Source organism: Chelon labrosus (assembly GCF_963514085.1).
Source record: "Chelon labrosus genome assembly, chromosome: 10".
NCBI lineage: Eukaryota > Metazoa > Chordata > Actinopteri > Mugiliformes > Mugilidae > Chelon > Chelon labrosus.
Genome location: NC_140360.1, coordinates 24,156,384 through 24,172,268, shown reverse-complemented (window position 1 = coordinate 24,172,268; position 15,885 = coordinate 24,156,384). Strand labels below are relative to the sequence as shown.

The following is a 15,885-nucleotide window of genomic DNA, read 5'->3' as shown; positions in this document are numbered from 1 at the left end:
CTCTGTGTCATGTCAGCTTTATGCTTCACTGCCTTGTTACAATCAGACAAATGCACCTTAAAGCCCCCGATACTAAAGCAGAGACAGATTGTGAGGTTAGAGAGCTGCTGGTCGGGGACCGGCTGAGGAAATTAGGAGCGGGTAAAATATCCTTTAACAACTGGTGCTGGTAAACACTTCAGCGGTCGGTTTTCATTTCCTTTCTTATTTTAACGATTTTAAAGCCAAAATAAGTTGAGTTTAACGACGCATCTTGTTCAGGAATGAACACAAGCACACACTGTAATTTATTTAGACTTGGACACCATTCACACCGTCCTTCATGAAAGCACAATCTGTGTTTGTCCACTTCCAGAATTAGTTCCCAGTTTCTTCCTATTTGTGTAATGTCCACTAAACTGTTTCTGGTCTTTTCGAAATATGAAAATCTGTAATTATATATTTTTTTTTATCTGGGCTTGATGCTCAGATCCACTCTAGAGATGGGATTCACCCTCTTTCTAAGGGTCAGATCTTGTGGATCCGTTCCTTTCAAGGAGCTGCCCAAGAGACTGGCTCATTTTGATATTTATTTATTTTTAAGATACCAGCCTGGGATAACTTATTTAATCCTTGAAGTAAGCCCTGTGATAGGGTCTTAGACATCCCACCAATATATACATATTCTCTTGCTGTGATATCTGAGTCTATCGATATCTAAAATGTTGACCCGGAACCGGTCCATCGCTATGCTCACCACTATACCAGCTCCATCACCAACACCATCTCAAAGCAACGCAGGAGCTTCTGCGTGCATCTATGCGGAGGGGAAAAAAAGACAGAAAAAGACAGGAAAAGACAGGAAAAGAATGAGCGACTTGCAACTGCAACTCAGTTCCCATCGTTCACTCTAAAGAGCCTGTCAGTAGATTCGGTTCGTTCACAGACGTCACATCTCTAATCCACTGACGAGGTGAAGAGGTCACACTGCCCCCACACTTGCAGACGTGGAGTAAAACATAGTAGTGTCTGGTCTTCTGTAAGTCAGTAACTCTGTGGGTTTTTGTTCTGAATATTTATTCAACATAATCTGTTTTGACTGGACAGCTATTTCTGACATAGCTACCATAGCTAGTTTTTATTTCCTTTTGCACAGTTTGTTCCCTGAGTATAGAAGAGCTTCATCCTTGTCTTTTTATTCATTTAAAAGTATAGTCATGTTTTAGTACTTTCATACAAAAAGTGATGCCTGAATGAGCAAGACTTCAGAAATCTTGTGCGTGTGTTCGAGGCAGAGTGATGCATTCCAACTCTTGAATGTAGCTTTCTTAGCCATTTGGTTTTAGAGGAAACACTGGTGTGGATCAATTTTCCGAGCCTGTAAGAAGTAGTGCAGTAGCACTTTGTTTTGGTCTGAGACTGTTTTTTTTTAAAAATGTATCAAGCTCAGAAGCAGACCAGAAATAAGCTGATCTGATTTGTCTATAACCTTCTCTAAAACTGAGATCTGCTTCTGTCTAGGTCTACAAGCAGCTTATTGGCTTGGTGACTATCACTGATACACTGATAGCCTATGATGATTTTTTTTTCACACTAAACAGGCATCAACATGCAGACTACAGCTTATTCCTCTGAAGGACAAAAGGGAGTCTTTGAGGTCTAAAACTGTGCTCAATGTATGCAGAGCCAAGAACCCTGAGGGAAAAAAAATAAAAATACAGCATTGCCTTTTAACCTTTTGAGCCAGCAGAGGTTTTACTCAAGAGCTCCTGTGAATTTATATCTCTGTCTGAATGTGAGGAGCAAACCCTCTGCAGTCTCTCCCTTTTGACGGATAAAACCCAAATACATCACTGCCAGCTTCTCCTGTGAAGACTGCCTTGCATTGTCTCCGAGCCTCTTAACGATCAAAGGGTCCGGGTTTTGAGTAAACGCACAGGACATTTCAGGTTGACTGCCTGGAGGCGGATCCATTGTGCAGCACTCACGGTGAAATGACGGGTCCCTTCACTGACACTGGCTGGTGTGTGTGTGTGTATAGGAGCTGTATGGAAAACCACCAGAAAATGAGTTAACAACAGACTCATCATCTGCGCCGCCGCCGCTGCCGCTTCTGCTGCTGCTGCTGCGGAGATGGGATAATGAAAGTGGGATAGGTTTAATGATGGGATTAAAATACACAACCCTGCAGGTGTTTGCAGAATTGTCTGCCTGCACGCTGGATGTCCTGAAAACATCATGCCGGTGTCACGGTGTTAAAAGCGCTGTTAGTGATGATGCCTCGCAATTAATTGGCTGATGATGAGGCTAGTTATGATGTAATCTCTTGCACTCTCTCTCTCTCTCCCCTGCACAGCCAGCCCCCTCCCATTTCTCTCTCTCCCTCTCTCTCCCGTTTCCCCACCTCTTTCTCTGTCTTTCTCTCCTATCCTAACCAACATGGCCGCTAAGTCGGACGGAGCAGCGGTGTCTGTGGAAGATGACAACACGCCCAGGAGCCTCTCGGAGACGGGGAACCCCGCCGCCCGGCCCCGCTGCACCGCCGCCGGCGGGAAACCCTACACCCTGCTGGACTGCTGCTGGGTGCTCTGCGCCCTGCTCGTCTTTTTCTCCGACGGTGCGACCGACCTGTGGCTGGCCGCCGACTACTACGTGAGGGGCGACTACTGGTGGTTCGGCTTGACGCTCGTCTTTGTCGTGGTGCCCTCCGCCGTCGTCCAGGTGTTGAGTTTCAGGTGGTTCGTGTACGACTACTCGGATCTGAGCGGCGGGGAAGGAGGAGGAGGAGGAGCAGCGAGCGGCAGCGGGACCGGCGCGGCGGCGGCGGCGGCAGGCGCGGCAGGAGGAGCAACCCCGGCAGGCGACAACACTTTAAGCACCAAGGACAGCGACCAGCGCGGCGGGAGCGCGGCGACGGGGAACGCTGCGAATGTTACCCCGGTGTACACGTCCAGTGCCCCGCCTGCGACGGCCGGGAGGGTCGTGGCCCCCCGGAGGTGCTGCACCGTCTGCATGTGGGTCTTTCAAACCGTGCTCCACGTCCTGCAGCTGGGGCAAGTCTGGAGGTAGGACTGCTGGGGGGGGGGGGGCGAGGGGGCTGTGTGGAACAAGAGGGGTGTGCTTGCGTGCATGTGCGCGTGTGTGCATAGTATGTGTTTTACATGTGAGAAATGCACTGCCAACTGTAACCTGCTCGTGGAGATGGGAGTGCGTGCGTGCTCGCGGTGTGTGTCTGCGCGTGCGTGCGTGCGTCTGTGTCCGTTCATGTGCACGTGTTTTTTCTTTTTTTTTTTCTTTTTTTTTTTTTTCCATTTCCATTCTGACACGGTGACAGAAATGTGCAGACCAGGAAACGGAGAGGTCCTCCAGAGCTGATTGTAGTATCCTTTTACAGACAGAACTTGTAGCACTAAAAATATGAACAACTGCTGAACTGAACCTTTTTGTCCACCTGCACTCTTGTCCTGGTTGTGGCGGTTGCATTCTGTTGCCTGAGCACTACATGTAGCTCCTTTCCCTGATGCCTCCATCTGTCATATGCTGACAGGGATATTAGAAAAGGCTCTGTGGTCGCTGCTTCTCTCCTTTGGCTGTTTGTCATTTCCAAACCCCCCCCCAACATAGTGTAGTTTTGGGTGAGAGTAGGTGCGAGACAGATAAAATGTAAGATGAGGGGACGCACCCACGCTCAACACATTCAAAGGAATGTCCTACCCTTTGTTTTTAAACCGTGCGTTCTCCCTGCTTTATTAAAATTCCTCCAGAGCCACATTCGCTTTATGAGAGAAGACCGGTCGACTTGAATATGAGCGTTTCTCTGCACCCTGAGTCTCAGGAAGGTAATGCTTCTTTCAAACATTGTGAAGCGCAATTAACATTTTGATAGTTCAGGGTCTCATCAAGCTGAGCAGTCAGCTGTTCAACAAGCGGAGGGTTATGGTGATCCGGTGGTAGTGCAGTCCGCTCAGGGTGAATCTGACAAGAGGATGAAATGCTGCAGCGTGAGATTCTGAGTCAGGATAAAGTCCTAATAAAAATGTAAATCAACAATGAGACAAAAGGAAAAAAAAATGGAGATTTGCCTTAATGTTGCAGTATTAGCTCTGGGTATGAGTTTGGATTCTTTGCAACGTTTCAGGTGTGTGTGAGTGTTATTAGCGCCAAACAGACATTTCACCTCTAAACTTCAGATGCTTTCATTTAAACAGGTGCTCAAGGATAAATGTGGTAAAACTCTGCAATAAATCCCAGCGAAGACTGAGGAAAAGTCCTAAAAAGATTGAACACTTGTACAGCAGAACTTTGCTTTTTCTTTTCTTTTTTTTTTTCATACACTGGCAGGATTTAAAATGCAGGACTTGCAATTGAGTTGTTTTACACTGGGCTTTACGATTGTGAGCGTTTCAATCACTGCAAACTGCAAAATGATATCTTCCTGTAAAAACTTGCCCACCAAAAATCTTTAACTTTAACAACAAATTAGGTTTCCTACGCTCTGAATATGACCCACTGAAGGGTTTATTTCTTTATTTAATTGTATGAATATTTGTATAGCCTGAAGTATATAGCATGGATTGTTATATATTGTTTATATCCTGAGGCAGTTAGATAGTTTACAAGCTCTGACCTTTGGAAAAATAAAATAAAATAAAAAATACATGAGATACAAACAGTGATGTAATAAAAGTACCATTTCTTGAAATAGCGCCTCTACTACTGCTATTGCCATTTTCACTGATTTACTGTAGGCACAGAGCAGAGTAATATCAGGGTTAGTAAATCAAGGTCAGTAGTGAAAAGTTTAACTTTTGGTTTGAAATGGTTAGTGTGCAGTACTTCTCCATTCATAGATTGATCAGATTCAAAAGAAACATTGCCTTCCATGTTAAACTGCATGCGTGTTTTGTCGACCCATCCCTCCACCCCAAACTCCTCACTTCCCTCTGTAATTGCATTACCTCACTTCCTTCTGTTCTCTCATCTTACTACAGCCACTAGAGTCTGCTGTCACACTGAAATGTAACTTTGGCTCATAATAACCTGCCTGTTTGAACTACCGTTGGGGTTGTTCCTTACTGGGGGACGATCTACTGACAGCGGAGCATCCTGCTGTAAGTGATGCTGAGCAGAAAAGGTAAAAAAAGATAAAACAAGATCCGAATAAAGCCAAATGGACTACGAGACTGGAGGCTTGAAAGATCCAAGGCTTGAATAATGCAGTACAAGTGTGTAAACATTTCTGAACTACATTTTTGTTTTGTCACAAGGAAAGACTTTAAAAGAAGTGCAGAAATATATTCACCAACAGAAAATAATATTTTCCAGTACAAGGCTGCCAGTTCAGCAGGGAGCTTGCTTTCCAGTTTGTTATTGTGACATTTAACTGAATGTTTAGGGGAAACTGAGGAAATTTTTAATCTTCTCTCAGAGATGCACAGGACAAGCAGACTGGTGCTTTCAAGTTGACTTTGTGCCATTTGACAAAAAGATTAAAGCGTGGACGCGGGAGAAAAAAACGGATCAGCGCCTTGCTTTCAAGTTTGTTGCGTTTTCTAGACTTGGGGGGGGGGGGGGGGGGGGGGAAGAAGATTTTAAAGGACATCCCGGGTTTTCAAAGGTCTGATGAGAGGCGCTGTTCCGCGCACATGGCTGCAGCTGACCTCCGCCTCTCCGTGAAGGTAGAAGACGGGAATTAAATGAAGACCCACGTTACGTCAACTAATTTTCAAATGGAGCACGTGGGAATTCACACATGAGCATAATTACGCGCAGACTCGGTAATGAACTGCATTAATGAACAACAAGAAGATGCTGAGAGCGGGAGAATGAGAATGAGTCGGTTTTAATGGGGTAGTTGGAGCCGGGAGAGTTGGACAGGACTCAGGGTGACTCCGGTTCAAGTCTGACCCCATGTGTGGTTTAAAGAACGGTCTTCTTTTCTCAAGTCACATCTGGATAGATCAGATCTTTGCAGGTTGAAACCTTCTGCACATGTGAAATAAATGATATCCTCAATTCTTTATAGCTGAAAGGAAGAAAGTTAACTTGGCTGACATTTTGGGAAATCACTTGAATCACATTCTTAAATAGCTGCACTGGATTGGAGTTAGTTGCAGACAATTGTTTTGCTGCAAAAAACAAAAAAATTTTTTCCCCCCAATTTTATTAACACTGAATTCAAACATACAGAAGAAGATGGCCAAGATGGAGCCACCTTTTCAACGTCACTGTCCGCATCGATTCTGGCTCTGCTCATCTCTTCAAACACTTGAACAACCGGTTGTTTTGCTTCCTCCCGGGGCAAACACGCACAGAAAGAATGTATTTATTTCAACCACAGACAAGATCAGTGTCAGATCAAATGTTTGCATAGTTATTAGGAGCTAATATTTTCAATTAAAAAGATTAGGAAGGGTTTACACCACCCCGATCAGTCTGAGTCACTCCTGTTTGGGCCAGTCTGCTCTGACTGAGCTGGTTACACGAGGCATTTTTATTCAGATTATTAGTGGAACACCATGCAAGCACAGCCCCTGACAGCACAGCGTGTATGTTATTTCTTCTAAAACTAATCAGAATTTAAGCATGAAGGTGAACGATCAGAACATATTTATTAGTTAGATTATTTATACAAGTGGAAGGCAGGTTGGTGAGGGTCCATATTGATGTTAGCGGCCTCAAAGTTGGAAATGTCATTATGAGCTGTTCCATGAATATTATCCTTCATTGGAGTCTGAACCATGACCGTGACTAGAAGGGCGTGTCCACATACTATTGAACATTTAGTCTATGCAGTGATCAAGCGCACAATTCCTCATTGAGCAACAGAAAACAAGTCTCTGAGCTGTTGTAGTTATTGATAAAATTGTAAACTGAAAATCTTCCAGTTGTGGATGACTGATTTTGAAAAATACAACATCTGAGGATTCATTTCATAGACTAAACTATTGATTTTTTGTTTTTTTTTAAAAAAACACTAATTGACGTATGAAAAAGACTTCTGAATATCCGCTCTCCCGAGTCCCTGCATTATAAATCAGATTTAGCAAAGATGACAGACAGTGAGAAACGTCAAATGCATCTTTAATTTCTATTTAATCTTTCACACCTTGTGCTTCTGTCTGCCTGCTGCATATTCTACTGGCTAAGCATTTTTTTTCTGGACTCTTTTTTTTTTTTTTTTTTTTTTTTTTTTTTTTTTTTTGAAGTCCCTTTTTTTTTTAATTAAATGTCTGTTAAAAAAAGTTACACCAGAGTGAAATGAAATTAGTTCCTGCGAGAGAAGGCCACTGCAAACATCCACAGTGTTTCATATCACAGGATTAAATCAAAACCCCAGTCTTCGCTGACTTCTTTCATCTCTCTCTGTGGTGTTATGTGGTATTTCTCTGTCACTCATCAGAGGATAAATCCTTCTAAATCGGCGTAAATAGTGATAGAGGAACAGATCAGCTAATGGTGATTACATGTGTCTGTCTGGATGTTGCTGCTACTTAAGCTTGCTGTTCAGCAGCGGCTTGGGAGCCGAGTGTTTTTACGGATCTAAGACATGGGGATGCGGGTCAAGCCGCCGCTTTGCCGTGATGTCCAGCAACCACGTGGGGGTTACAGACGAGCATTCACACCCACCGGCGCTGGACAGGTCCCATAATGCCTTGCAGCACGAAGGCAGGTTGCGGTGTTGAATGAAGGTCGTCTCGCCTTTTCTCGAGTGGAAACTCTCGCTGTGCCGTTTATCAGTGTTTTCCATCTACATTTAAAATCCAGCAGCAAGGTCACATTTCTTTATCTGGGTTTTTTTTTGAAAGGCGTCTTGAGAAGCACTTTTAGACAACGCGGCCTCACACCAGCAGTGAGTTTGTTTGTTTCGCATTATAAAAAGAGGATAAACAGTGTTTAAGAAGATTCATTACTATTTTACTTTCTGACAGTCATTGACATTGCCATTAAATCCTCACTCATCGGTAATTACTCTGGTATTGTTTTGTGTTTCATTCATTCATTCATCTTCTGTAACCGCTTGTCCTGTGAAGGGTCGCAGGGGCGGGGGGGTTGGGCTGGAGCCTATCCCAGCTGTCACTGGGCGAGAGGCGGGGTACACCCTGGACAGGTCGTTATTCTATTGCAGGGCTAACACAGAGAGACAGACGACCATTCACACTCTGCAGACCGCTGGCATGGCCGACTACTGCTCCAAGTGTGTGCTCACTTATACATGTAGACAACAAATTCCTTGTATGTGTACATACTGTAGTTACATGGCAAATAAAACTGATTTGATATGGATCGGGGCGGCACAGCCACAATCAGGGAGAACATGCAAACTCCTCCCACATGATCACAGATATGTGATTATTTAGCAACAGGATCTTTTCAGCGTATCGGCTATTTACACATTGGGCTGTGACAAAGTGTCAATGATGATGGTCAATGTTGCTTTCCCGTCCTGTCTATGGGCAGACTCAGCAGAAAGCTTTCTGCAGAATTTGTAATGATTTCTCATTGGGAAATTTGTAGTATATGTGTATTGTGCAGTGTACGTTTGTTTAATATATTGCATGTCAGAATGGATTCTTGGTCGTGGACCTGTCACCAAGACACATGGTGTGCAAGATGTTTGTAAGGTTTTGACCATTTCCAAAGGTACAGTCACACACTTGGACACTCTGACAGGCTGGTAGACACTGAATCATGGGCAGATGGGAAGACAGGTGGACAGACTGATCCAAGCATCAGTGTCAGTCCTGCCTGGACTTCAGCGGTCAGCAAGCCTTGCAGTTTTTAGGACAATCCAGTTGGTTCCTGTCTGATCAATCAGTCTCTGAGAGTGATTGAATCAGTTCCAAATGGACACTCAGCTCAGGTGGCCTGACTGTTAGCCACAGCTAATAATCAGCCCGAGTGGCTAACTGGCAGCCTCAGTGTAGCTCAATACGCTGAATCATTCAAATCTGTGTTTTTTTTTGTGTGTGTGTATGAGTGTGCGTGTGCTTTTAAGGAGGGGTAGGCTCGCTGTTCATTCACAAATGAAGTGACTCACGGTGATTATCGCTCTTACTTTTCATTTTAATTTCCGGGCCTGTCACTCAGAGACTCCCCCATGAGTGCTGGGGGTAATGAGTGATCGGAAGAGGGTCAATAAAAGCAAAAACATATGCGTGTCAACCAGTCAGATCTTTAACATTCACATTGTGTGGATTTTTGTATATTCTGCATAAAACATAAATCTGCCTGTACACCTGGAAACTGTTTTCCATCCTTTCATTCAGTTAGATTGGAAAGGATTGGCCCAAGCCAAACACTAACATTGGGTCTTCCTTATTTCCACATGTCAGCATTTTTACCTCAGTCCCTTTGACAGAATCACCGACCCACTGCGACGTTTTCCATGATGATGAGCTGAATCTTTAAGACGGCCTTTCAGAATCTTCTGCCGCTGCGGTAGTTTGTTCTCCCGCTCGAATCGTTGTGTCTGATTATAGTAATTCCTGCTACATACTGTGCCTTATTTTAGACTACGTGCTAATTCGATGCAGGTTTTGATTTGCAAAATAAAGCATGCTCGGAAGAATCGGTGCGTAGAACATTTTAAATTGTTGTGTTTCATTCCCTCACAGCTTGCAGCTGCGGAGAATTGAAACAAATAGTGGAGGTTGATGAGACGGTTCAAGTGGGATCAAAAAACAACAAATAGTTGTTGCATTTCCAGCCAGTATGAAGCAAGAATCTACACTATGGATTTCTTGCATTCAAATGTGACGCAATGCATTTTGTGCATTTAATATCATTTGGGGAAACTAAAATGTGGCACTATTTCATGTTGTTAGTCCAGGTTATGATATGTTGCTGTCTTCAAATGAAACTCGTGAGCTCTTGGTTTTGACACGGGACGACATGTGCACAACTCACAAGCTTGGACTTTACTGAAAATGTTCTTTTAGGAGGTCATAATTACCACGAGGATGAAGTTTAATCAGGGCAAACACAGTATTTGCTGCATGCCCTCTGGGTTAATCTGCCTCTACTCTCTGGGCCCATTCAGACCTTTCATTCACATCCGTCCTGAGCAACTGGATGACAAGTGGCCAACGCAAAGGACACACTGAGGTCGCTTTTGAGTGATTTGATGGTAGTCTGAGACACATTTAACCGCATTTCTTTGGTAGTGTGAACACACAATGCAGTCTGGGTCACATTAAAGACCGCCTACACAGCAGGGGTGCTCTTGCGTGTTCGTTGACTTTCAAAAAAAACATTCAGTTGTCGTAAATTGCAATCGTTAAATGATCGTTTGAAAAGGAAACATTAACATAAGCGATGAGAGCCTTTTAAACTATTCTGTCTTGTAGCTCTTAGCTAACCACACAATAAACTAATCTAAACAAAAGTTATCAAAATGAATCATTAAATCGCATTGCCCAGGTCAGATGTTAATGCAAGGTGTGAACGGGGCCTGTGTTCTCAAAAGAAAATCATCATTACAGTCGTGATAGAAATAAATAAAAGAAAGGTACTATGGTTTGGAATATGTACCAACCTTTTCATAACTTCCTGCCTCGATGGAACGATAATATGTCCCAGCTGATTTGTTGTCTGATTGGAGGTTTTGATCTGTATCATGAGCTGATTAGGTAGCAGCTGTTCCTTTCGTTTCCGGGGCAGAGACAGAAGACAAAATGTTATCGTATAAATACCTCTGTGCTACCATAAATTACAAATGCCTTGGATGAATTTTTCCCTTCTTCGGGTTTTTTTTACAGTTTCTCTGCAGTTGCTTTTGCCCTTAAGGTATGATCCTGCAGCATCCAGCGGCCTGCAGGGAAAGGACTGAGGGGTTCATGAAAGTCGGACAGACATTTTGACTCGCGGACAGACGGGCGATGCGATAGACATGTAAAAAGCCAATCTCAAAACCTTCACTGGACTGTTTGAGAAACTTTAGAGCTGAAACATTTTGGAAGGTGATATAATATTTAACCCTCAAAGGTGGGAATTTAACATTGCAACAAAGTAGAGCAACAGTTGTACTACAGTAAAACATGTTAATCTTTGATGTGGACAGGAAACCATGTCTATATAATATTTATTTTTCATCTGGTTTGAAGCTGAAGGAATGACCAGACTAGTCATAGCCAAACATTTATAGTTGGCTACAGAGTAGCAGTTTTAGTCTCCTTTAAATGCCAGTTTAATTGAATGTTCTTTTTTTGCCGGCCTCTTCGGGCTCCATCGGGATCCGCAGAATAAACAATGCAGCTGTGAAAATGCCCTAAAATAATGTTGCGGCAGCAGTGGGACGGCTCCAGCTTTGGTTGCTATTGATTGTGATGCGTTAAACTACGGGCTGGTGTTTGTTGATGTTTGCATGTCAGAAACTTTCCCTTGAGCTGGCCGGCAGCAGCTGAAGGAACGCATCGAATTTCAAAACGTGGCTCTTTAAGAATTTAAAATCCGTGGATGGTAAGTGTACATGGGTTTATGTAAAATTTAATAGACTTATTGATTGTGAATAAAAATATGCCTGGAGGGAGGTTTTGATGATCCACAGCCTGCCTGTCTCACCGTCTGCATGTCTTGCTCTCGGTCTCTCTCTCCGTGCTCTCCTGTCTGTTGGCCCGTCACACTGCGTTGAATAATTCACTACAGTCCTTGAGGGAGTTGTCAATCACATTCCTAGTTCCTGCGTATGTATGTGTGAAGAGATCTAGCGCCTCTTGCTAGATGCCGCTGTCATCCAGTCTCTCTCTGTGACTCGCGCTCTATCTCTCTCTCTGTTTACAGTTACGTCACTGCTTTAACTTTTAGTTGTGACCCTAAAATCAGAGAGGCAGGGACTGGTTGGTGGGGGCGGCGGACAGATCCATGTAAACTTGGAATCTCCTCTCAACGTGTAGCTGTGCGTGTATGTAGGACAGCACATGAAGTCTGCTCTGTCAGTGTGCTGCAGGGATGCACGCTATTAGTGTGTGTCCTGCAGGTGTATACACCCACACACACACACACATATTGAAGAATGTGACTATGTATAGATATGACTCACGTATTGTATTATTTCTGCAACCAGCTAACATCAGCTTACTTCCAAAACACAGCCTGCACACATTAACCCTAGAACACTGACGTCGAGTGATTTTCACCCGAGCGATTGTTGCTGCATGATTTTCGTTGTGTTGCTGCTGTCTGATTTGCGTGGGTCCTTGGGTTCCTTCAGGCTGCTCACTGATGTCACTGAAGGTATGAGTGTTTCCCCACCCCAACCCCTGTTTTTTTCTTTTTTTTTTTTTTCTACAGGCACGTGTTTGGGTGATTTTCACCCGATGTTAGTGTTTCTGTATTAAATTAGACTTGCGACCAGCTTTTTATGGCAACATACGCACAGCTATCATGCTGTCATACTGTCACAGGCTTGGATAATCTGGCGTGCCAACAACTGAATAAAACATAACTGAAGGTAATAAACTTTAGCATTCGCTGGCTGTGATATTCATTCTTTGACACTAGAGCTAGTGTATCATTCCAGGGATGTGCATGTAATTCCTATTTAGTGTAATGAATAAATATAATGTAGTGATAATTTCCAAGGGAATTCATTTGGTCAGAAACATGTAACATATTTATAGTCAGCTCCTCATTGTTACCCACTCAAACAGTGTCATTTTTTGATTATCTCTCCTGGTGGACTGAATTTCAAGTTCCTAGCTCCATTATTGTTTTTTTTAATGAGCTATTTGTTAAAGATTTTTGGCTGTTTTTTTAGAGCCCCCCTGAGATACCATTTTTGTTTTCTGAGACATTTTATAGTTAAAATAAAAGTACTTCAGTTTATCATGTATTGTTGTACTTCAGTATAGTTTGATGAGAAGTATGTTTATATTACTTCTCAAGGTATAATATATTATATTATTATAATAATTATTATTATATAAGGCTGCACCCTTTGGAAATGTTCATACCTGCAGGTGACAGTAGTCTGTATATGTCGATTGAAAGAGTAAAACTAAAGAGCTACTATTAGCTGGAATGCTAAGAAGCTAGGAAGAGCTGCCAACTGTCACATAGAGCTGACCTCTCCTGAATTATGCTGATCGGTTGATCTACAGTTTACACACTCTGGATAAAGTGCTGAATCGGCTGAAAAGCAGGGGTCTTTCCGGTGCCAATGGTGTGGGACACATTGCCAAAGCTGTTGTCACATTCATGGCCGGCCATTAGACATGAAGGAAAGCTGGAAAACCTTCATTATATGTTTGTGTAACTTCAGTCATGGCTGGCACAGTGGTGTGGTGGTTAGCACTGATGCCTCACAGCAAGAACTCTGGGTACTCCGGCTTCCTCCCTCTGTCCAAAGACATGCTGTCTGTCTCCCTGTGTCAGCCCTGTGATAGACTGGCGACCTGTCCAGGGTGTACCCCAGCTGGGATAGGCTCCAGCGCCCCCCCCCCCCCCCGCGGCCCCTCATAGGGCAAGCGGTTACAGAAGATGAATGAATGAATGAACTTTAGTCATTTGGGCTAACAGTACTGGTACAGCACATATTAAAGCCGCATTATTCCAACTCCTCCAGCGCGTGAGCTGCCTTTGCCCGGTGAATAAACCTCCTCGGCAGGATTTTAGCCTCCTGAACGGTGCTGCTCGTCGCTCACTCTGAGCCCCAGAGCTGCTGTAATGACCCAGTTTCTCCTCGGGGATGGAGGAAGTTCATCTTGTTTTACAGCCCTTTGCTCTGAATTAACTGCTCAGTCAGAATATCTCCACCTTACTGTTTGAATGAGATCTTTATCCGCTGATGGATTGAGAAAGCCAGGCTGCATTTAAATTTTTATTTTTTTTAGCTGGAGAGTGGAGGGTTTTGTAGTTTCAGTGACTGTAAGCCACAGTACCCGCCTTGTTCCAGAGGTTTGTCTTCGTTGCTGATTTGCTTCCTGATCTTTCTGACAAACGTGCAATCTGTTGGTGATCATGTGTAGTTCTATAAATTTACTATGACTTTTAGATGGTTGTTTATTTTTTATCTTTTTACAGTGGAATAGATCATACAATAAATAAAGCATCAGGATTTATAATTAGTGTCAACAATTGGTGCAACTAGGATTTCCAAAAGAATGCAATTTGTGCTGCATTTTTATGAAATGTCATTTAACGAGTGATGACGTTTGGAGCAGCAGACAAGAGTTCCTTTAAAGAATCAGAGCAGTGAAGTGCTGTGAACAGAGTCAGCAGCTTAACGTAGTTAACCACCAAAAACAGTGTCCGCCTAAATAGAATCAATATCAGTTTACGAGGGCGCTATTTTTAGAATATAATCACCGCTTTAACTCTTTTCCAGTCAGCCCTTTCCTTATGCACTACACTTTCTCATCTGTACAAGTTCTGTACTCCTACACATAAGGTCCTGAACCACCTTTTGAATAGCTGCACTACAACAGAGAAAAGAAACTAAAAACGTACTCCTATATAAAGATTTATCCAATCCTTCACTTTCTAGCAATCATTACACTTAACATTAAAAAAGAGAATCTGTTTTTTGTTTTGGGAAACAACTGACTAAAATTCTATAATGTTGAACCAAGGAGTTCTACAAGTTGTACAATCATCTGTGCTAAATTGTGATATACAGAATATATTGAATTTCTAGTTTGAGTCTAGTCTAGTCTTTTTTATACGTTTGCTAATCTATTAGTAATTTCATTGTGTGGTCGACTCTTCAGAGCTTGTAGCTCTGTAGCAGCATTGCACTAGTTATTCTTTACCTCAGACAAACCGAAGTCATAAATCCTACGGCTGCTGGATGCTTCTCTCACATGAACGTACAGTAAACATGTTTGGTCAGTTGCCGCTGTTGGTTTTCTTGTGAGGACGGTCTGTTGAGCCTCTGGGTATTTCTCCAGTGGGCCTCTTGTTGATTATTCCAGTGCAGCAGTCTGTTGCATATGGAAATCATTTTGTGGAATAAATACAGCAATATTATGCATTAAATTCTAATATAACTAATCATTATTGGTTGGTCCAAATTCAAATGTCCTGCATGCGGTCAGTGGATTACTGATGCATTAAGTTCAGTCAGGGCCTCAGAACATCCGTTTCTGGTTTTGGAATTTACATGAACATTTATATTCTCTTCATATAGGCAACGACTTCTAACTGGTGATAGCCGGATGGACAGATGGAGGGATGCATATAGATAGATGGATATGCAGATAGATAGATGGATAGATGCTAATCTGGGACAGAACATGGACTCAGGCCTCCACGGGGTTTGTTAGTTTATCTCCATGTGCGCTTCAGTGGCGCATGTTATTAGCGTGTACCCTGCAGGTGTACACACACACACACACACACACACAGCGTTTTTTTCTTTCTCTTTTGGCCTCTCTCTTTCTTGCGTTCGTACAAACACATTCAGACACGTTCTCCTCGAGTGTGTGAACTTTATGTTCAAAGCCCAGAGGAACTGTTGTATCGCTGTGGATTCTAGTTTTCTCTCTCCGAGCTCTCTGAACTCACACACTCTCTGATCTGTCTCTCTGGATTTTCCTCTGTACGTGTGTGTGTGTGGGGGGGGGTGCATGTGTGTATGTGTGTGTCCGTCCAGGTTTTTCTAGATTTGTGGGGACTTAAAAAAACTACAAGCCCATTATCTTTGCCGCAATATCACCAAATTGTTGGACTCTAACCAATTTAACACTCTGAAATAGGGTGAGGACTTGGTTTTACGGTCAGCAATAGATTCAGTGTGGAAAGGAAAGGCATTAAGTTAAATTTGAATTTGATCGTTTGTCTTTCCAGACTGAGAGACTGGCAGCATTTTGCTTGTTCCAGTCAGTTTAGAAGTAGGATTGCAGTAAAATGGTCATATCATTTCCATTTTGCTTCTCTTTTCATTCTGTATTCATGAAAACTGTTCCA

The 15,885-nt window shown here is 43.1% G+C and overlaps 1 protein-coding gene across 1 annotated transcript in view; it reads left to right on the top strand.

The window, feature by feature from the left end:
• Positions 1 to 2,418: 2,418 nt before the first annotated feature.
• Positions 2,419 to 15,885, top strand: part of xkr7b (XK, Kell blood group complex subunit-related family, member 7b) — a gene marked incomplete at its 5' end in the record, with an annotated part of 72,613 nt that continues 59,146 nt past the window's right edge. Inside the window, one exon of the mRNA XM_084553307.1 lies at positions 2,419 to 3,044. Coding sequence (XP_084409433.1) covers positions 2,419 to 3,044 — 626 coding nt within the window. The remainder of the gene's footprint in view (positions 3,045 to 15,885) is intronic.